Source organism: Ictidomys tridecemlineatus, chromosome 2 (assembly GCF_052094955.1).
Source record: "Ictidomys tridecemlineatus isolate mIctTri1 chromosome 2, mIctTri1.hap1, whole genome shotgun sequence".
NCBI lineage: Eukaryota > Metazoa > Chordata > Mammalia > Rodentia > Sciuridae > Ictidomys > Ictidomys tridecemlineatus.
The window spans coordinates 89,939,854-89,962,492 of NC_135478.1; the positions used below are offsets into that span (position 1 = coordinate 89,939,854).

At 36.2% G+C, this 22,639-nt stretch overlaps 1 protein-coding gene across 20 annotated transcripts in view; it reads left to right on the top strand.

The window, feature by feature from the left end:
- Positions 1 to 22,639, top strand: part of Tmem116 (transmembrane protein 116) — an 85,996-nt gene that overhangs the window by 16,631 nt on the left and 46,726 nt on the right. For 14 of the 20 annotated variants that reach the window (XM_021729330.3, XM_040289458.2, XM_078039128.1 and 11 more), the window contains 8 exons: positions 331 to 462; positions 9,914 to 10,018; positions 14,739 to 14,788; positions 15,683 to 15,766; positions 16,275 to 16,413; positions 17,895 to 18,039; positions 19,003 to 19,076; positions 19,806 to 21,344. In XM_021729330.3, the coding sequence (XP_021585005.2) occupies positions 331 to 462; positions 9,914 to 10,018; positions 14,739 to 14,788; positions 15,683 to 15,766; positions 16,275 to 16,413; positions 17,895 to 18,039; positions 19,003 to 19,076; positions 19,806 to 20,012 (936 nt within the window). In that variant the 3' untranslated portion in view covers positions 20,013 to 21,344. Of the gene's footprint in view, positions 1 to 330; positions 463 to 9,913; positions 10,019 to 10,695; positions 10,715 to 14,738; positions 14,789 to 15,242; positions 15,383 to 15,682; positions 15,767 to 16,274; positions 16,414 to 17,894; positions 18,040 to 19,002; positions 19,077 to 19,805; positions 21,345 to 22,639 lie in introns of those variants that run through there. The other 6 variants (XM_078039124.1, XM_078039123.1, XM_040289451.2 and 3 more) reach the window with 5 other exon arrangements.

A 22,639-nucleotide genomic window follows, 5' to 3' on the forward strand; every position in this document is an offset into this window, starting at 1 on the left:
CAGTTGTTCATTTGTGGTGTGACTCAGCACAGAATTTGTTTATCTTTCATTCTTTACTTAATCCTGTATATCTGAGAAAGGAGTGTCCCTAGGAGTAAGATCAGTGCTAATCCATCCATGAGTACTTCAAGTCCAGTATGGTTGAGATATTGTAATTAAAAATGCACTCCTATTTAGAGTCTTCCTTGACATTCATTCCCTTTGATCAACCAATGACTGATGCCCTGGCAAATTAACATCCAATTTTCTACTTGAAGCATAAAATGTAAAAATAATTAATTGTTCTCATAATTACATTACTTGAAATGAGAATTTTGTGACTTTTGACAGATAAGGCCACTTTTTTGTCTGAGCTTCTCTGACCTGCTACTGGGAATTTGCTGGCTTACTGAGGCACTTCTCTATGGAACTTCAATAGCCAATAAGGACATTATCTGCTATAACTTGCAAGCACTTGGACAGGTAAGCATTACTAGACTGACCACACCTTGAAAGTAAGGCATACTCAGGGTAGGAAGCAAAGGAAGCAAGAGTGATCCATCGTGGGAATGGAGACCAATTTGTTTATTGTTACACTTTGAAACCATACCTTTTATCTTTTTTGTCTAAAAAGAACTATTTATTTATCATAGAAATTTTGGACAATTCCAAGAAGCATAAGGGTAGATTAGGTAATTAAAAAATCAGCCAGCTATAATCACGCTTTAATATTTTAAATATATATCCTTATGATTATTTTCTGAATATATATATATATATACTTGTTTAAATATTTTTATTAATTGTTGATGGACCTTTATTTTATTTACTTATTTATATGCAACCCAGTGCTTCACATATGCTAGGCAAGCACTCTACCACTGAGCCACAACCCCAGGCCTCAATGTATATTTTTAAATATATAAAATAAGCTAGGCATGATGGCACATGCCTGGAATCCCAATGATTTAGGAAGCTAAGGCAGGAGGATTGCAAGTTTATATATAATGCCAAGAATCAAACCTAGGCAAGTGCTCTACTGCTGAGCCATAGCCCCAGCCCCAGAACTGACATTTTTATAATATTGCATCTTATAACCCATGAGCATGATATATCTCTTCCTTTAGTAAATGTTGCTAGGATTATAGGCCCAAGCTGTTATGGAATATTTTTCTACAACATCTTTTGAAATGACTGCATGGTTTTGTATTATGGGAATATAATACACATCAGGTTTCAAAAATACCACAGATAATCATATAATGGGTCATATATGTAACTTTCAGGATTTTTTTTTTTTTAAGTGCTGGAGATCAAACCCAGGCCTCATGCATGCTAGGCCAGCACTGTGCTGTTGAGCTTTTCCGCCAGCCCCTTCTATGGATTTTATCGATGCAGTAACCTGCATAGTACCCTTAGTATATGACCCTTATAATTTCTGAGACTCACAGTGTGAAAAAAGTAGAGATTAAAATGCAGTGTATACCCATTGCTGGGTATTTCTTCTAGAATTTGTTATTAGAGGAGAGATTTCTTTCAATTTAGTAGGAGGCTGAGCATCCCTAATTTAGAAATCTGAAATGCACCAAAATCTGAAACTGTGGAAAATTCCACACCTCACCTCATGTGATAGTTTGCAATAAAAATGCAGATACATTCAAACATGTAAAACTTTTGTATAAAATTACCTTTGAGCTTGTATAAGAGGTGTATATGAAACAAACAAATTTCATGTTTAGACTTGTGTGTGTCCATAACATATCTTCTTATATATGTGGAAATATTCTAAAATCTGAAAAATTTCAGAATCCTAAACATCCCCAGGTATTTCAGATAAAGGACACTGAACCTATAATATGTAATTGATGGTATGAAGTTTATGCATTGATATTACGTATTTTATTTTATTTTATTTTATTACTGTATTTTATGAGTTTAAAATGCCTTGGAGACATAGTTTGCTCAATTCTGCTAATAATTTCATGAGTTAAGACTAAAGCCATATTATTTTTTCATAAAAAGAAATTGTAATTTTAAAAAATTATTTAAAAATCCTGTATTAGAATCCTGGACCGTTAATAATAACACTATCTTTTTTAATGTAGATTTGACTAATCTTACCTTTTTTTTTTACAACTGTATTGAGCTACATGTACAATAAATTATATGTATTTTTTTTAAAGAGAGAGTGTGTGTGTGTGTGTGTGTGAGAGAGAGAGAGAGAGAGAGGGAGAGAGAGAGAATTTTTTAATATTTATTTTTTAGTTTTCGGCAGACACAACATCTTTGTTTGTATGTGGTGCTGAGGATCGAACCCGGGCTGCACGCATGCCAGGCTAGCATGCTACCGCTCGAGCCATATCCCCAGCCCAAAATTATATGTATTTAAGGTGTACAATTTGATCAGTTTTGATATATGCATAACATCATGAAATCATCACTACATTTCAAGATAGCAAACATTCCTATTTTCAGCACCCCTCAAAATTATTTACAATGTGTTTTCCTTGACCTCATGGAGTATTAACTGATTTTAAAAATACTTACTGATATTTTCAATATCTGGTCACTTCTAGTCTGTTGATTGTCTTTCCCCATGATAATGGGTCACATTTTCCTGTTCATTGTATATCAAGTAATTTAGGATTGCATCTTAGACACTGTGAGTACTGTGTGACATATACTCTGGGTCCTTTTATAACTTTCTGGAGATTGCTGGTGTTTTTGTTTTGTAGGCATTCAATCTGATTAGGTCAAGAATATAAATTCACATCACCATATGTGGAAGTGTTTTAACTGTATCTCATTCTGTAAGCCTTGACTTTGCTGATTTGGTATTGTCATACACATGCATGATAGAGGGGTTAGTTTGAGACTTGTGTAGGATTCACACACAAAATTAAGGCATGCTCTTTTCTGACTCTCTCACTTGTGGGATTCCTTCCATACATTCCTGCCTAAAAGGAACTCTTTCTGCCATATACTGTGGCACACATCTGTAATACTTAGAGGCTGAGACAGGAGGATCACAGATTTGAACCCAGCCTCAGCAACTTACTGAACCCCTAAGAAACTTGACAAGATCCTATCTAAAAATAAAACATTTAAAAAAAAAAAGACTGGGGAGGGCTGGGGTTGTAGCTCTGGAGTTGTAGAGCACTTGCCTCTCAAGCATGAGGCACTGGTTTAATCCTCCGCACCACATAAAGATAAATAAATAAAGATACTGTGTGCATCTACAACTGAAAAAAAAAAAAAGATGGGGTATGGCTCAGTGGTAAAGCACTCCTGGGTTAAATCCCTAGTACCAAAAAAAAAAAAAAAAAGACTCTTGTCCTAAGGGAGTATTTATTAGAATTTTAGGTGTCTTGACTAGGGTTTACACTGGAGGCAGTCCAGTGGGGTGGAGGGGTGTGTAAAAATTTGGGAGATTCACTTCTATGTACTTCACTTAAGTTTGACTTCCACAAACCACCTGTTTTTCTTTACTTTTTAGAAACTCAAGGACGTTTTTTATATTTCTCTTAGATTTCTTATTTGTAATCAGAGGCAAGGATGAACTAGAGAAGGTTTAAACACAATAGCTTATTTTGTTCATTTGGTTTGTATTTATTTATTTATTTGTTTGTTTGTTTGTTTATTTATTTATTTTGATACCAAGGATTGAACCCAGGTTCTTTCAACCACCGAGCTACATCCACAGCCCTTTTCTGTATTTTATTTAGAGACATATTCTTACTGAGTTTCTTAGGACCTCACTAAGTTGCTACTGGCTTTGAACTTGCGATCCTCCTGTCTCAACCTCCTGAGCTGCTGGGATTACAGGCGTGTGCCACCATGACCAGCTTGGCATTTAAAATTTTTTTAAAAATTGAGATAAAATATGGGCTGGGATTGTGGCTCAGCGGTAGAGTGCTCGCCTCATATGCACATGGCCCTGGGTTCGATCCTCAGCACCATGTAAAAATAAATAAGTGAAATAAAGGTATTGCGTTCAACTATAACTAAAAAATAAATTTAAAAAATTGTGATAAAATATATAAAACATAACATTTGTGATGTTAACCTTTGTGCATGAGTATATATGTGTTGTTAGTTACTAGGAATTGAACCCAGGGCCTTGTACATGCTAAGCTAGCACTTTACCACTGAACTATATCCCTAGCTCCACCTCACTCCTTTTTAAAAAAATTTTGAAACACTATCTCACTAAATGTTCAGAGTGGCCTTACACTTGCAATTTTCCTGGCTCAGCCTTCTGAGTAGCTGAGATTATAGGTAAAGGCCTCTATGTGTATCTAATCTTAATCATTTAAAGTGATTTTAAATATCCATGTTGTGCATCCTGACTAGTATTGTCTCCAGAACTTTACTGCATTCAGTTTCTTTTTTCTCAAAGTAGACCAAGATGGAGCAACCAGAACCATTCAGGGAGAGAAGGAGGGAGTTCCCCAAAGCAAAAGGGGCAGCTGCTGGGACAGCCCTCAGTCTCTCCCTTTGTTCACAAGAATAGCTTCTCCGATTAGACTCAAGGCAAACCTAGCCTTCTTCTAAGTCTCCAGCAGTTGGCTCAACAGTTTTACCAGCCACCTTGCATCCTGAACTTGGAAGTGGGATTGCTTGGAGAACCAGGTCTGACCAAGAAAGTTGGAGTAGGGACTGTTCTCATATCCCATTCTTGGGTGCCAGTTTGTTACTGAAAACTCAGTCCTTGTCCTCAGTGCCAACCAAGGATGAGGACACAGTTTTAAGAAAAAGGGAAAAATGAAGTTTTTTTTCTTTGCTAGCCAAGGAGAAACACAGGGGACTTCTGTCCCAGAGGCTGTGATTCTCTCTTATTAGGATTAAAAACATATATATATGTATATGTATATATGTATTTCAGTTGTAGGTGGATACAATACCTTTATTTTATTTATTTGTACATAGTGCTGAGGATCGAACCCAGGGCCTCACATATGCTAGGCAAGCATTCTACCGCTGAACCACAAACTCAGCCCATTTTTTAAAATAGGTTTGTCATGGCTGTGTCCTCCCCAGTCCATTTTGCTAAGATCAGATATTGATAAGATTTGTTTTTAGTTTGTTGTTCTGTTTGTCTAGTGAGGGATGATTGTAGGAAGGATCTCAGATTAGGGATTGTTCCTGAGGTAGCCATTTGAGAGATATTATAATAGAGGATATCTGGGAGGGTAGCCACAATAGCATAATTACCTCATGATTACCTTGTGGCCAGAGTATACCTGGTCACCACATGAAAAGCTAAATCTTATTCCTCTAAGATGTACTACAGTTGTGGGTCCTTGAATCCAAGCCTTGATGTATACAGTTTATATACATAGGTCCCCAGGGTCTATAAGTGGATGCCAGGAACTATTTTGTTTGTCCTGGGGTCTCATGCCTGAGAAGTATTCATCTACACACAGAGGAGACTATAACTTTTGGCTAGTGTCATATATTTTGGCAAAGTATGTTTCTAAACCTGAGTTGGATAAGATTGTTTTCAGGAACTCTGGAGGTATGGTTTGTATTGGTAATATTGAGAAGGAAATCAGTATGTTGTTCTATACCTATGAATTTTTTATTAGTGGCTGAGCTGTTAATAGGAGTGAGAAAGTTTCATTAGTATACAATTTTGTATCATTGAGAACCTTAACCTCCCCCCATGTTAGGGTAACATTGTGATAATAGACATTAAACTCATTGTTTTTATTGGATTTATGAGGTTCCCATTGTGGTTTTCAATCTGGACTATTAAAGACTGAGGTGTAGTTATGTAAGTTAAATTTTTCTTTTTTGAATTTTTTAATATTTTATTTTTTTGTTTTCGGTGGACACAACATCTTTTTTGGTATGTGGTGCTGAGGATCGAACCCGGGCTGCACGCATGCCAGGCGAGTGCGCTACCTCTTGAGCCACATCCCCAGCCCAAATTTTTCTTATTTTTAAAAAATTTAAATTTTTTAAAATTTTAAATTTATGTTTACATATAATTTTAAATTACATTAACATACAGATAGAATGTTACGTTTACATCTAATACATGCTGTTATATACATGACAGGTATGTTTTTAACATAGAGGCATGAGAACTATGCTCTAAAATGTTTCGTATAAAACAGACATTTTTTTAAAATATTGAATACAGTTGGGAAGAGGTCAAGATATTAACATGGCATATATTTTAGGTTAAATATAATTCTAGATGCATTGCATATTATTTGTTTTATAGTATATAATGTCTATATTTTATGTATCTCTGTCCATATTTATATGTTCATACTGGAGAATTAAACTGAAATTATCCTCATAAACTAATTTGTTTTTTCTGTCTCATTCTACTGTCTTTCCCATCCCCATAGCCCCACTCCTCCCCTCATTCCCTCTGCACAATCCAAAGTTCCTTCATTCTTTCCTACTCCCCCCACCACACAGTGTGTACTATGGATCAGAGAAAACATTTGGCCTTTGGTTTTGGGGGAATTGGCATATTTCACTTAGCATGATGTTCCCTGGTTCTATCCATTCACCTGAAAATGCCATAATTTCATTCAACCACTGAACCACATCCCCAGCCCTATTTTGTATTTTATTTAAGATAGGATCTCACTGAGTTGCTTAGGGCCTCACTAAGTTGCTGAGGCTGTCTTTGAACTCATAATCATACTGCCTCAGCCTCCCAAACCACTGGGATTACAGGCATGTGCCACCATCCCTGGCTCATTTTTCTTTAAGGCTGAGTAATTTTCCATGTGTATATGTACCACATTTTCTTTTTCCATTCATCTGTTGGAGGGCACCCACTTGACAGGAGCTACCATCAAACTTCAGACAACCCCACCTATTGGCAGAGAAGGGAAGCTGAGAAAATTTTCAAAGCCAATGGAAACTATCCTTCAATTTTCCACCGAGACTTACTTTCTCTCTCTCTCTCTCTCTTTCCTCTCTCTCACATCTTTGAATTCAAATGTTTTTCATGCATCAATTTATTGAGGAATGGTATGTCTGAATAGTATATTACAGTTTTGTTGTATACCTTATATTTTTACTTTTTAAAAAATCTATATTTATTTTTCTCTTACCTGTCTCCCTGGATTCTCTTTCTCACTTCTTTCATACTAATAGCCAACCTCTATTAATTCCTCCTTTGATCTTACTATAAATTTTTATCTCTACTCTCCTTTTCCCTCATAAACATCGCATCTTACACTACTTCTTCCTTTATTGTCCATCATTAGAAATGGTAAACCCTTTAGCAAACTTACTGTTTATATTGTAGACAATATCAGAACACATAATTTCTGTTTATTACACCTTAATAGGATCTATTTGGTTTAAAGGTGTATATTGTTTGCATTGGGTGCTGTTAATATTGGTCTCCCCCTTAAATTGTTGTGCAGTTACCACTTCTGTCTAGTTCTAAAACAATTTCATCATTCAGAAAGGAAATACAGCAAGGCTTGGTAGTGTGCACCTATAATCCCAACTACTCAGAAGACTAAGTCAAGAAGATTAATAAATTGAAGGCCAGCCTGGACAATTTATTGAAACCCTGTTTCAGAATAAAAATTTATAAGGGTTAAGGATGTAGCTAAGTGGTAAAGTGCCCCTAGGTACAATTCCTAGTAGAGAGAGAGAGAGAGACAGATAGACAGAGACAGAGACAGACACACTGACTGACTCAGAGAGACTCTGACTGACTTATCAATTTGCAGTTGCTCCTTACTCCCATCTCCCCCCAACCCTGGCAACTATGAATTTGCCTTTGTCCCTATGGATTTACCTCTTCTGAAAATTTAATATATAAGTGGAATAATATTGACTTGGAATAGGCATGACTTTTTGTGTCTGGATTCTTTGACTTAGGATAATGCTTAAAAAGTTTATCTTCATTTTAACATGTACATTTCCATCATATATGTATACCAGTTTATTTACTTATTCATCCGATCCATCCATTGATTGATATTTAATCTGTTTCTACCTTTTTATCATTGTGCACATTGCTGCTATGAACATGTGTTTATAGCAAAAAATCTTATTTTGGACACTGGGTATTTAATCCAGCGGTGCTTTACCACTGAGCTATATCTCTAGCCCTTTTTATTTTTGAGAGCGAGTCTTGCTAAGTTACTAGTTACTTTACTATGTTGCTGAGGCTGACCTCAAATTTGTGATCTTCCTGCCTCATCCTCCTGAGTTACTGGGATTACTGGCATGTGCCACCATGCCCAACTTTTTTTTTTTAGTTCCTTTCCATCATTTCAAAATGGAATGACTGCATCATTTGGTGATTCTATGTTAAGCTATTTGAGGAAGGACCAACAGCAGTTCAGCTAATATTTACATTCCCACCAGCAATGTACTAAGATCCCTCCTTCTCCACATCCTCTCTGGTGCTCATTGTATCTCCTTGTGTATATGTTTATTTCATTTCCTTTTTGTTTGTTTGTTTTGGGTATGGAGGATTGAACCCAGGGACACTTTATATCTCTAGCACTATTTGTTTGTTTGTTTATTATTCAATTTGATTTGTATTTCCTAATGATTAGGAGTGTTGAACATCTTTCCCTGTGTTATTGGCCATTTGAATACCTTGTTTGACTGTAAGTTTATTCAAGTTCTTGATCCATTTTTTAATTGGTTTTTTGTTGAGTTTTATGATATTTTTAAATATATTCTGAATACTAGACTGTTATCAAGATATAAGATTTTTAAATTGTACTTTCTCCCATGCAGTAGGATCTTTTCACTTTCTTGATAATATTCTTTGATGCATAAAATTTGAAAAATTATTGTTTTTAGTTTTAATTCACACAACATAAAATTAACCATTTTAAAATGAGCAGTTCAGTGGCTTTAGTACTTCACAGTGTAGTGAAAATATTGTCTAGATAGTAAGAGGATAGAAGCATACTCTGTTTTTTTTTAGGGTACAAGGGATACTGGGGATTGGACCCATGGGCTAGTAACTACTGAGCCACATCCCCAATCCTTTCCATTTTTATTTTGAGACAGGGTCTTGCTAAATTGCTGAGATCTTTACTAAGCAAATGAACTTGGAATCCTCTTGCCTCAGCTTCCCATGTTTCTGGGATTACAGGCATGTGTCACTGCACATGGCTTTGGGTGTGATATTTAGAGATGAGGCCTTTAAGAAATGGTTTGGCTTTATAAGTAAAGGAAGAGTGACGCAGATGCAGACATGTGTGTTCCCTATCTCTTGCTGTGTTGCTCTAAGCCATCCCAGAATTCTGCCACCAAGAGGATCATTGCCAAATGTGATCCCTAGACCCTTTACCTCCAGAACTATGAGCCAGAATAAATCTCTTTTCTTCAAAAGTAGCCCTCCTTAGAAATGTTGTTATAGTAATGAAAAATGGACTTTTATAGCTACAACTATTAAAAATGGAAATCCTTATTGCTTTTTTAATTAAAAATGTAATGGAGATGGGCACAGTGGTGCACACCTGTAATCCTAGCAGCTTGGGAGGCTGAGACAGGAGAATCCTGAATTCAAAGCCAACCTCAGCAAAGGCAAGGCGCTACACAACTCAGTGAGACCCTGTCTCTAAATAAAATACAAAATAGGGCTGGGAATGTGACTCATTGGCAGAGTGTTTGCCTATCATGCACAAGGCCCCTAGTTTCAGTATTTAATACTGAAAAAAAAGGAAAGTGGAACAGTTAGATGAGGAGAGAGGTAGATAATCCTATGGTTCTTCTGAACAATCAAAAGGATAAAATAAAGAAGTTGGGCATGTTTTAAGTAGGCCTGGGTAGAATTCCTGGGAATGATTGATTTATGTGATATGTATACTAGATGGTATGTTACTAATAAGCCTACAGGTAGGATTCTCATATTGGAAAAGAATGAAATAAATTTAAGGAAGAGAGGGACAGTTATGATGGATTGTTTTAATTTTTAACCTAGACACTCTACATTTCCTCATTTCTCTACATTGTCAATTACATCTGGTATTTGTGCACAGAACTAAGGATGAGACACAACCAGATTGGACAGAACACATCTCCACTGGTAAGTTTATTCAGAGTCAGAGCTTATATTTAAGAATACTATGCTAAAATAAACTCACGTTTCTCTCATAAACAGTATTACACTAAGCACTTGCTAATTGAATTCGTGGAGATTAATAAATGTAAAACTTGTTTCCACACAATTGTCCATTTTATTGACATTACTTCTTCTCCATTTCCTTATACATATACACAAAAAGTTTTATTATGAGAAATGTTATTTACAGTACTGCCTTTCCTGCCTTGTTTGATTAAGTATGGGAAATCCTTGTCTTCATGCCATCCATCATTGTTACCAGAGTAAAGAAAATGGTCTTGGAAGACTGGGTGTAACTCAGTGGTAGAGCTCTTGCCTAGAATATGAAAGGCCTTGGATTCTACCCCCAGCACTGCTTAAGAAAAGGGGGGGAAAAAGGTCCTGGAGAATAGTCAAGGAAGTGCTGTCTATTAACATAAGATTTGGGATTACAGGCATTAGAGAGGGTAAGTGTTCTGCAGTGCTATATTTCTTCAGTATGTGTGGGTGATTATATTGACTTGTTGAAGTGCTAAGAAATTAAATGTGTGGTAGTCCGAACACAAGATGAATCCAGAACACTGTCGTCTTTCCTTCTTTAATTCACAGAGTTTGGGGCACTCTCCAGCATTACAGTGATGAGAAGAGAATGCTAAGTCAGTGCATCTGGATTCTCTTCATGTGTGTGCATATTTTATATATCACATAATTCATTGATTTTAAATATACAATTAAGTGATGTTTTAAATCAATTTCAGAATATTTTCTTTATCCCAATTAAATCTTTCATGCCCTTAACCATGAATCCCTTTGTCACTCTCTGCTATAGGTAATCACTAATCTACTTTCTGTTTCTCTAGACGTGCCTTTTCTGGACCTTTCATATAAATTCAATAATACCGTATGTGGTCTCTTGTGTTTCTGTGGTTTCTTTCACTTAACATAGTGCATGTATAAATAATTCATTCCTTTTTATTGCTTAATAATATTTCCTTGTATTGTAAAAATTGAGTTTTTTTATTTCTGATTCTTTCAATATCACTAAGCGATCCTGCAGATGACATTTTTATGATGTTAACATTTCTTCTTGGGGCAGGGGTACTAGGGATTTAAACCGGGGCAATTTACCACTGAGCCACATCCTCAGCACCCCCGTCCCTCTTTATTTTGAGATAGTGTCTCACTAAGTTGCTTAGGGCCCTGCCAAGTTGCTGAGGCTGGCCTTGAACTTGCGATCCTCCTGTCTCAGTTTCCTGTGCCCATACGATTACAGACATATGTCACTACGTGTGGCTCAATTTTTATTTCTTTTAAAGTTTTATGTATTTTAATCTTACTATATGTATCTTACTAAATATTTTAATCTTATATCTGTGGTATTTGTTCTGCTACTTTTTTTTTAAGGGAAATTTTCATTAAGAACATGATAGAAAGCTGGGGTGGTAGAGTGCTTGCCTTGCATGTGTGAAGCATTGGGTTCAATTGTCAGCACCATATAAAAATAAATAAAGGTCCATGAACAACTAAAAAACATTTTTTTTTTAAAAAAAAGAGCATGATAGAGTAAAAGTATCTGAAAGCCTTCTAACATCTTTTCCCAGAGTCTGCAATCACTTCTAGAACAAATGAAAGTGATATCCTGTTAGGTACATGATGAAATTCAATAAATATTTTTTTAAAGAATAAATGGGAAAGACCCCTGGCTATATATGCATATACATATTTGTTTGCATATAGAATCTTAGGAAAGGGTATTTGAGGTAAATTAGGAGATTTATCTTTTAGGTTGTGTTCTAGCTGCTTACCTCCTATATGACCTTAAGCTAATCATCTTTTTTATTGAGCCTCAATTTTTCATCATAAAATGAAGCAGTGCTAAGGTTCTATGAAATCTTCATCTGACTTCAAGAAATTTATTTTTAATAAGAAACTCTTTTTTTTATTAACTACATTTTTCCAAATAGATAAATAATTCAATTTCTAAAGAATTATTTTGCATCATGAGAAAGATATTACCTTGTTCTAGCACTCGGGAACATTTTGGTGAGGTGACGTTCTGGTAACCTGTAGCAGTGACTTTCCAATTTTTCTTGACCACAGCAGTTTGAGCAATTCAGTCCCTGGTCCTCCTACTCCATAGCTCTGGGCCCCAAAGTGAGGTAGAATATCATGTCTGAAGGGCATGGCAGAGGGAAGCAGCTCAGGACATGGCAAATTGGAAGCAGAAAGAGAGCTGACTCACTTCTTAAGAAGTGATATTTATCTTTCTTTTTTCTAGCCTTGTTCAAGATACTCACTGTTGAAGAAAGATAGGGTAGAGAATGTTTTTAAAAACCCTCCCTCTCTTCCTCTCTTTCTTCCTCCCTCATTCTCCCTCCCTCCATTCTCATTGCTATAAATCGAAAGGATACAAGGAAATCATTGAAAAATTAACATAAAGAGGTCCCTTAAACAGCATCCTGAACAAGATACTACAGTAAATAAAAGAGCTGTTCAATAAAACTTTTTGTAATAATCAAAATATTTTATTCACTGTCCAGTTCAGTCATTACTAGCCATATGTGGCCACTGAGCACTTGAAATGTGACTAGTGAGAGTGAGGAACTGAATTTTAAATTTTATATAATCTTCATTTTATTTTAACTAGCTACATGCATCTAGTTGCTTCAATACAGCCCAGGACAATATTCTGGGACCTTTTTCTTATGTTTACCTCTTGACATTTAACTTATAATTACTCTTCTGTATCTTTAATTTATATGGTTTCCTTGCTCCTTACAAGTTAGTAAGGACCCATGCTATTTATCCTTTTACATATCTGTCTTCATAATTCTAGAATTCTAGAACTAAAAGGTACTACAAAGAAACAATTCATTTTCTTCTCTTTAGGTAGGTGAATGCATACAAAGTTCAACAGCCTTACAGGATTAATATTTTTTTAATTGTTGATTGACCTTTATTTACTTACTTATATGTGGTGCTGGGAATCAAACCCAGTGCCTCACACATGCTAGGCAAGTGTTCTATCACTGAGCCACAGCCCCAGCCCCAAGGATTAATATTTTACATTTTTATTTTCATTCATTAATTTACTAATTCACTCAAAGCCAAGGGACTGATTGGAATTTGTGAGCAGTTATTTAGTCACAAAGTAATTTCCTGAAGAAGATGCTCTGAGACCAGAAGCCAAGGATGGAGACAACATGGGGGAATGTTTCTGAGAGGAAGAAATTAATTTTTGAAGGAAAAATTGGAGAGATGTAAGATTAGCTCTCATATAGATGTTCTGCTTTCTATGCACACAGAGGTACATACTACTCTTTATAACCCAAGCAATGTCATTAGTTTCAAGGAGTCAAACTCTAGTCTAAAGTACTAACCCCAGTGCTTATTATTCTGCCATTATAGCTGTATACTAAGAACTGCCAAGATCTTTTTTTTAACCTTTTAATTCTTTTTAAAAATACCCTAGCAAGATTTCTGCCATAAACTACTAGCAGTAAGCTTTTTATCAGATATTCATTACCAGGTAAGAGTAATAATTAAAGAGCATGTAGCCACCTGACAGAGTAAAAAGAGGAGAAGGGAAGCTGGTAGAAGAAGTCACTACAAACTAATTTATATTTCCCTCAAGTCAACAATAACTGTCCTACTTAAAATCGTTGCTATTCCTGATCCAAACTTCTCAAGGACGATCAGTGACCATTCTCTAATTATGATTAATTGCTCACTTAATGCTTATTTATTGTTAATGACTATTCCACAATGTATATGTTTATACCTTAAAATAGAAAGAAAAAGGCTTTCTATTTTGTTACCTATTTAAGGTGTTGTGTTCAAAATCTTTCATCCTAAAGTCCTATTAGGTAGAAATGATTCCTCTTTTAGATGGATTTATCTTTTAGATGTTTTACAGTATCTGAGTTTTTGTTTGTTTTGTAGTGCTGGCCTTGTGTATGCTAAGCATGGACACTACCACTGTGTTACATGCCCAGCACAAGTAGAGTTTTTAAGTGTTCTGTCTTTTAGAATCTAAGTCTCATATCCAAAGAGCTTAACGATTCTGCACTATTTTATTAACACTTGCTGCTGGTCATCTTATACATAGAGCTTCATTGAACCCATAATGCTCTGAAAACACCCACACATTTCTGAGTCTAAAATAGAAAAAGATGGAACTATTATTAAATGATGGAGGGTTACTGTGTGATCTCATATTTGCCTTTCTTCCTAAGAAAATTTGTCTGAGTACTCAAATCGTAAGCTACTTCCTGCAGCCTTTCTTTTGACTTTTTTTATTTTATTTATTTATTTTTTTGGTACTAGGGATTGAACCCATGGGCTTACAACCACTGAGCCACATCCACAGCTCATTGTTTATTTTGAGACAGGGTCTTGCTAAGTTGCTGAAGCTGGCTTTGAACTTGTGATCCTCCTGCCTCAGCCTTTCAAGGCACTGGGACTATAGGCACTGTGCCCAGCTTGTTGTTATATTTTTTTAAAATATAATAATACAGATGAAATTCTATCATTTACAATGCTAAGGAATTATCTGTTTCCTGAATTCTATAGCAAATGTTGCTTGACAGAATAAATTGGCTCTTAGAATCCTTTTTATTCTATTGAGTGGTATATGATGATCTGGTATTTATTGTAATGTGATTTGCAATGTCATAAGACAATTTTACATGTGTTCTTTTCACAGGTAACAGATTCTACTTGCCGAGTTGGTCAAATCACCTTCATTTTTTCAAGGTAAGATTTTTTCTTTCCATCTTATTAAGGAATATATTATCATTATTCAAGTGCCCAAGTACGAAGAAATAGTTGGTGTCCTGTATTTCCATTGTCACTCCTAAGTCATCACAGACTCTTACTGAGTAGGAAGCAATAAATATGTGATCATTGGTTCTGTTTTCCCACATAGACTGGAAAATCAGTTTTCTATTACAGAGTTGGGTTTTAGCCCTAGTTCTACCATCAATTCAATGTGATCTTGTACAAATTTCTTTGAGTTTTGGATCTCCACATTCCTTTTCTTATAAGTTGTTAAAGAAGGTCTTCAAGATCTTATCCACTTTAAAAACATTGGTGAGACTATTAGAATTATAAAGTCCAGAAAGGGTCTGGATCTCACCTAAAGTGGCAGTCACATCAGGGTTAATTTTAGCCTTTGTAACATTTGCTCCTAAATCTTTATCTCTTACAGGGAGTCTGCTATATTTGGCTGGATAAATAGCTGCCTATTTAATGGTATACTTTGGGAAAGCACTCAGGAAGGGGCTAATGAGAATGAAGTTATTCCTGGCCACCATGAAAAGTGAAACAGGCTGCACACAAAGCTCCTTGGTAGATTTTCCTTTCATTTTTGACCACTTAGAATTTTGTCTGACCATATAATACCAGAGATTCTCTGGATACTCTGTTAGGGTTCATTAACCTAAGTATGAAATCCTTTTCCTGCTGTACTTTCCCAGGAACTAAAAAGTAAGGATACTTAAGGTATTCAAGGTATTTTCTTGAAAAATTAAGTGTGTATATATTTGTGGATATCAGTGGGGTGGTACAGTTGGGGTTGGGAGGATATTCTGAAAAAGGGGAAAGACATGAAACTGCTGGATATTGGGATGATAACTTTTTTCCTCCCAGCCTGATACCTCTACTATTGATGACACCTGTGTTCTGTCTGGGCAACGACAGTGAATGTTTCCACAACTTCAGTCAGAACAACAGGTAAGAAGTGATCAAAACTATCATTTTCATTGTGGATTACATGTGTTCTTTTTTATAATAAACCTAGAGAAAAGACTTTTTACATACCTTCTCTCCAATGTGGAAAAGGGCTATTGGAAAAGGACTGTGAAACAAGGTATAGTCAAGACTAAAAATACACAAGTAAAAGTATAACACAAAGTGAATACAAGATAATGTATCTGTGGGAAGGAATAAAATCTTATGGATAAGAGCACAATGATAAGGGGGCTGGGGTTGTGGCTCAACAGTAGAGCGTTCACCTAGCACTTGGGAGGCCTTGGGTTTGATCCTCAGCACCATAAAAAATAAATAAATAAATAAATAAATAAAAAGGTATGTGTTCAACTACAATTAAAAAATAATTGTTTTTAAAAAGAGCACAATGATAAGTGCAGTTACATATTCATTAACTTTTGTTGCACTGAGTGAGTATCTCATGTCTGACATCTATAGTAGTACTCCTGTCCATTGATTTTTTTTTTCCCAGGTGTATCCTGATGTTTTCACCACCATCAGTCATGGCTGAACTCCTGCCTTCTGCCAATACATCTGTCTGTAACATACTTTATTTTTATAGTATCACCATTTTCTTGGCTAGCTTTTTGCTCAGCCTTCTAACTATTATGGTATGGTATTACTCTCCCTACCTTTGTGAAAAGGGGGGACTAGAGGGGACAGGCCAATACTCCTAGGGCCTGGGGAAGATAGGCCAGAGAGTTACTTCCTATGGTCCTAGTACCAAGAAAATGTTCAAGAGATCTTATAACAATGTAATTACACCACCTCAGTTTTTTGGGTGTCCTAAAATCAGATGATGAGTGTGGAAAAAGAGCTTGTTTGGGAGCAGAGGCAAGAGGATTATGAGTTCTAGGCCAGCCTCAACAATTTAGTGAAACCCAGTCTCAAAACAAAAAGTAAAAGAATTCACTTCATGAAAATTATGTTTACTCTAGAATATATGTTTTGTTGATCCCCATGGAGGAGCGACCAGAAAACTCATGATTCAAGTATATCCTTTATACCAGAATGACATTCTAGAACATAGGACATTGCTTTGATATAATTTTCCAAATAATGAAAGAGTGTTCTTATTTTTTTTTTAGCCACCATAAGTTCACACTTATATGTCTAACTGGGGTTTAAATGCTAAGTGATTTATGCAGTTATCATGTACTTATTTGATATCACCAGAATGATGTAGAATTAAAATGATCAGCCAAGTGATAGTAAGTTGTGTATGCATAACTGCTTGCTACAGAAGCAGTATCACCTGTGAGGCAGATATAATTATGGGGAATTTCCTTTGACCTTTAAAAATTAGTTATGGAGATAGCTCAGCCCAGATCAGTAAATTTTTAAAGGTCAATTAGTTTATATTAAAATGGATTAGATGGCTTACATTTGGAATGGATTGACAATAAAGATGGTCCCCCGCCCCAAAGGCTTGGAATTCTGAAAATTCTTTATTGCTGGTTAGAGTAGCTCAGGCTTCAATGGACATTCAGAATTAGCATTCTAGATTATTTTTAAATGAACAGATAATTAGACATAAATATTCTCATTTAAGTTCAGGCCTCCTTTTGATTCTTCTGTTTGTAGGGAAAGAAGACTCTGGCTGCATTTGATTAAGAGATTGAGTTATTATAGAATTGATTTGATTTGTTAAGGCAAAGATTCAAGTTTGGGAAGGTTTTTTGTTTGTTTATTCTTGTTTTCGGTACTGGAATTGAACTCAGGGGCATTCAACCACTAAGCCACATCCCCAGCCCTATTTTGTATTTTAATTAGAGACAGTCTCACTGAGTTGCCTAGCACCTCACTTTGCTGGCTTTAAACTTGTGGTCCTCCTGTCTCAGCCTCCCAAGCTACTAAGATTATAGACATTTGCCACAGCATCTGGCTTAGGGCTTGCTTTAAACTTCTTGAGTATATTATGATTTATCTTGGTGGGAAGACTGAGTAATTTTCCAGATAATTTTCTCTCAGAAAAAGCCTGGTCTCAGCAGGTAAAACCTGTTGCAAGATACTTAGAGAAGGATCCTTCTAAAATGATAGGAACTTTTACTAAGCTTTAGGGCAAACTGCTCACTGCTACACTCATGTTTAGGTCTTATTCATCCAAGCCCAAAACTTGTATAAGAAGTTTGTGAAATCACCTGGCTTTGTGGGGAACAAACAGCGAATAGTGATTCACATTGTGGAACAGCGAGTGCGCTTCTACCCAGCGGCCTTCTTATGCTGCTGGGGCCCAGGTGGGTATCTTAACAGGAAGAGATGGAGAGTGAAGAGGGTAACAATATTGGATTCAACAATATATTGGGATCAAGCAGAGTGATCTCACCAAGGCAGATGACTGACTGTAGATTCCTGTCCAGCTTATAAGATTTATGTTGGCTTTACCCATATTTCGAGTTTTCCCTGACCCCCCCCAACTTTTTTCCTTTTTATATATTAGAAATTAAGGTAATTAGGCATGAGGTGCAAGCTGATGTGAGAGGGCAAATTACCTGATATGACAGGATTCACCTATTAACATTTGCTTTAAGTTGATAGTGAGGATCACATTGGATAATGTTATGAAAGGCCTTGGTAAATTTTGATACTCTAAGTAGTATCTTTTTCTGAGCACGATGGCAGACTCTTGTAATTCCAGCTCTTTGAGAGGCTGAGGCAGGAGGATCTAAGTTCAAGGTCATTTTGGCAATTTAGCAAGACCTTGTCTCAAAATAAAAGATAAAAAGACTGGGCATGGTGGCATATACCTCTAATCCCAGGGGTTTGGGAAAATGAGGCAGGAGGATCATGAGTTCCAGGCCAGCCTCAATAACTTAGCAAGGCCCTCAGTAATGAAATCCTGTCTCAAAACAAAAAATAAAAAAGGACTGGGTACTCCTGGTACTAGTGAAATGAAATGAAATGAAATAATAGCTAGGGCATAGCTCAGTGGTAAAATGCTCCTGAATTCAATCTCCAGTACAGAAAAAATTATTATCTTCCTGTAGTACCTCTCCACTATTATCACACAAATCATCTGTAAAGTTTAATTAATAAAGACTAGAAGTCAGAAGCCTTTGGTTTGCATAACTGGTTAAAAGTATTGATCTTCAATAAGCCCATATCTTCCATTCTAATAATGCTCAGACATGTATACTGAGGAACTCTGTGCTTCAGGCAGTGAGGTCTAATGACAGAATTTATGTGTTCTGTATTCATAGCTGTCGTGCTGATAATCACAAAGCTGACTAAGCCCCAGGACACCGAGCTACACATGGCCCTGTATGTTCTCCAGGTAACACCTTCAAAATCCAGAATTTCTCTTCCTACACCCTCTTATTCTACTCTCTTACACTGACATTACTCAGTAAGCACAATTTCCCTCTGTGAAGGAAAAGAGAACATGTATTATTTATGCTCATTTATGAAGAATGTGAAAATTTCCACAGAGGAGGGTAGATGCTTTGGTAAAAGTGCTAGTATGCACTCCACAGCATATGTATCTCTGGTCAATTTCATTTTATTGATGTGTTTTTAAGAAGTGAGTAGACAAAAAAAAAATAGTGGTCTACTAGGGCACATTCTTAACACTGGTAGTCATGATTCTCTCTAATCCAAATTGAATTGAATGAGATTAATTCACCTTTCTTAGTGAATGTGGTGGGTAGGGAGGTAATAGAATGGTTCTCCTCATTTATCAGATTGAAGAAAGACTTTTTTTGAACTATCTAATTATGCTGATAAGGCAGTTTTTTCCAAAAAATGGATCAGTAAGGAGGGGCATTGAAGCCACTTCATTGTCCTTATATATAAACTAAGAAATATGACCAACTTTTAGTCAATTATGTTAAGATGTAAAGAATTAGTTCAGAAAGAACTAGAAAAATAGAAAAAATAGATACCAGATCTTGATGTTTGAGATAGAGGAAATGTAGCCATGCTTCGTAAACAAGGGTTGTGGGGCTTTTTCCTGGATCTCTACAAACCTGAAGAGCAGATTCCATCACCCCTGTCTCTCCTTTAGGCTCTAACAGCAGGATCCCAGGGTCTGCTCCACTTTGGAGTATATGGATGGACACAGCACAAATTCCACCAACTAAAGCAAGAGGCTCAATGTGATGTGGATACCCAGACACCATTATTATGCTCACAGAAGAGAGTCTATAACAGGGGCCTGGATCCATTAGGGTCTACTGTTACTTTTGCTACTAGCTCCTCCACCATTCTTTGAAATTACAATTACTAGGATACTCAGGAACTGGAATTGTTTTACATTAATGGATTGTGAAGAATGTCAGGTAACCATATCCTACACCAGCTTTCTTAACAAGACCCCCTAAAACTCAAGAAATAAAATAAAAAATAAGTGGGATGGCTTCAAATAAAGCTTCTGTACAGCAAAGGAAACAGGAGCATGAAGAGAGAGCCTACTAAATAGGAGAATCTTTGCTAGCTACTCTTCTGACTGGAGATTAATATCCAGAATATATATAAAACTCAAGAAACTTTTTTTTTAAAAGAAAGAGAGAGAGAGAATATTTTTATTTATTTTTTAGTTTTCGGTGGACACAACATCTTTGTTTGTATGTGGTGCTGAGGATCGAACCCGGGCCGCACGCATGCCAGGCGAGTGCGCTACCACTTGAGCCACATCTCCAGCCCTCAAGAAACTTAATACCAAAAAAAAACAAATGACCCAATCAATTAATGGGCAAATGAGCTAAACAGACATTTCTCAAAATTTCTGGCAAATAGCCAACAAAATACATATAAAAATGTTCAACATCCTTAGCAATCTGGGAAATACAAATCAGAACTACCCTGAGATTTTTATCTCATTCCAATTAGAATAGCAGTCATCAAAAATACAAAGAATAATAAATGCTGGTGAGGATGTGAAGGAAAAGGTACACTTATGTATTGTTGATGGGACTGAAAATTAGTACAAGCATTTTGGAAAGCAATATGGAGATTCCTGAAAATACTAGAAAAGGACCCGTAAGATAACCCAGCTATCCCACTCCTTGGTATTTATCCAAAAGACCCAAAAGTAGCATACTATAGCGATACATGCATATGAATATTTATAGCAGCACAATTCATAATAGCCAATTTATGGAACCAGCTCAGGTGTCCCTTAATAGATGATTGGATAATGAAAATGTGATATATATACACAATGGAGTTTTATTTAGCCATAAAGAATAATGAAATTATGTCATTTGCTGGCAGATGGGTAGAATTGAAGAACATCATGCTGAGTGAAACAAGCCAGTTTCCGAAAGTCAAGGGTTGAGTGTTTCTCTTATATATAGAAGTTAGAGAAAAATAAGGTATTAAAAGTTGGTAGGGGTGTTGGGAAACAGTCTCATAAAAATAGAAGGGAGAACAATACAGTAGAGGAAGGGCTATGAGGGGAAGGAGGAATGGGAAAGGGGAAGAAGAGCAGAATGAAATTAACCAAACTGCCATGTATCATGTATGTATGAACATATAATAATGAATTCCACTTTTATGCATAACTGTAATGCATCAATTAAAAAATAAATCAATTATAAAAGAATTAACAGGGTTTTTTTTTTTTGGTCATACTGAGAGTCAGAGGGGACATGTGCAGCTGAGCCACTGTTCAAACTGTCCCACTAACCCTAGAAGGGACAATAGCCATACATAGAGGCAGTTCTTAAAATTATCATGAACATCCCTCCTATGACACTTGTTCAGTTTGTGGTCATAGTGGAATAGAGTGGTGTCTAAATAGGTTTGATTATACAAACCTTCCGTGGCTCTCATAGAATGCTACCCTTCACTTTCCCTCTCGTCAGCCCTTTCTATGGCTTCAAAAACATCTATATGCCAACACCTCATTTCTTGCATGGGCTATATGGGTGCTTGATGTTTTTCAATGTGCAGAGCCTTAGATCCTTTTGCATAGACCTTAACTATTATTTTAGAGTCACTGCCATGGTTTCTAAACGTATTCCCTAGGTAATGATTACTTTTCCAGGCAACTCTTATACTCTTTCTAAAGATTTTATATCACTGATTCTCCAGGTTTCTGTACTGGCCCTGCTAAAATAACCTTATTTTTTACAATGGGTACTGTCTTGCTTGTGTGTGTCTGTCTGGCATCACATGGAGGTGCCATTATAGTATTCTGGGAGGTCACTCATCCACAGGGAAGCCTTTTTCTCACAATATAGCTTTACAAAGGAGCTTTGGAGGTCAGGTTTATTAAGCAAGCAGTCATCATTGTGCTCATACAACATCTGATCAAAATCTATATTTACAGTAATAAATTCATTGTTTAGTACAGAAGTTCTGGTCCTGGAACTTGTAAGCCACACCGTTATGCTTTATTTCTAAGCTATGGCTAAGCTCATGACCAGGAGAGCTGAAAAATGGATTATTTCTTCATGTGAGGAAGGTTCAATGCTTGTTGCATTCTTAGCAGTATAGATACCATTGAGAAATGCATGGCCCAGCTACTTCTAAGTTTTTGATTAATAGTCATATGAACAACAACATGTTTCACATTTCCCAAAAGATATATTGAAATGTTTTTGGCATATTTAGGCACATTTGGCACTAGGTTTCTCTCTGTCCATATCTTTAACACAGAAATGCGTTTTGTACACTAGGCTCCTTCATCTAAAACTTGACCAAGGTGTATACATCTATTGCCACATATTGCTTATTCACATTATTTCACATTAAGAACTTCTTATTGTCAATCACGGTACACAGTTCTGTATACTTGAGAAGTGAGCATACATAGATGACATGGGGACTGGATTCTATTCTACTCTGAAATTGTGAAGTGGTTAGAAGCCCCTCTTATTCATCTCCACTGACTAC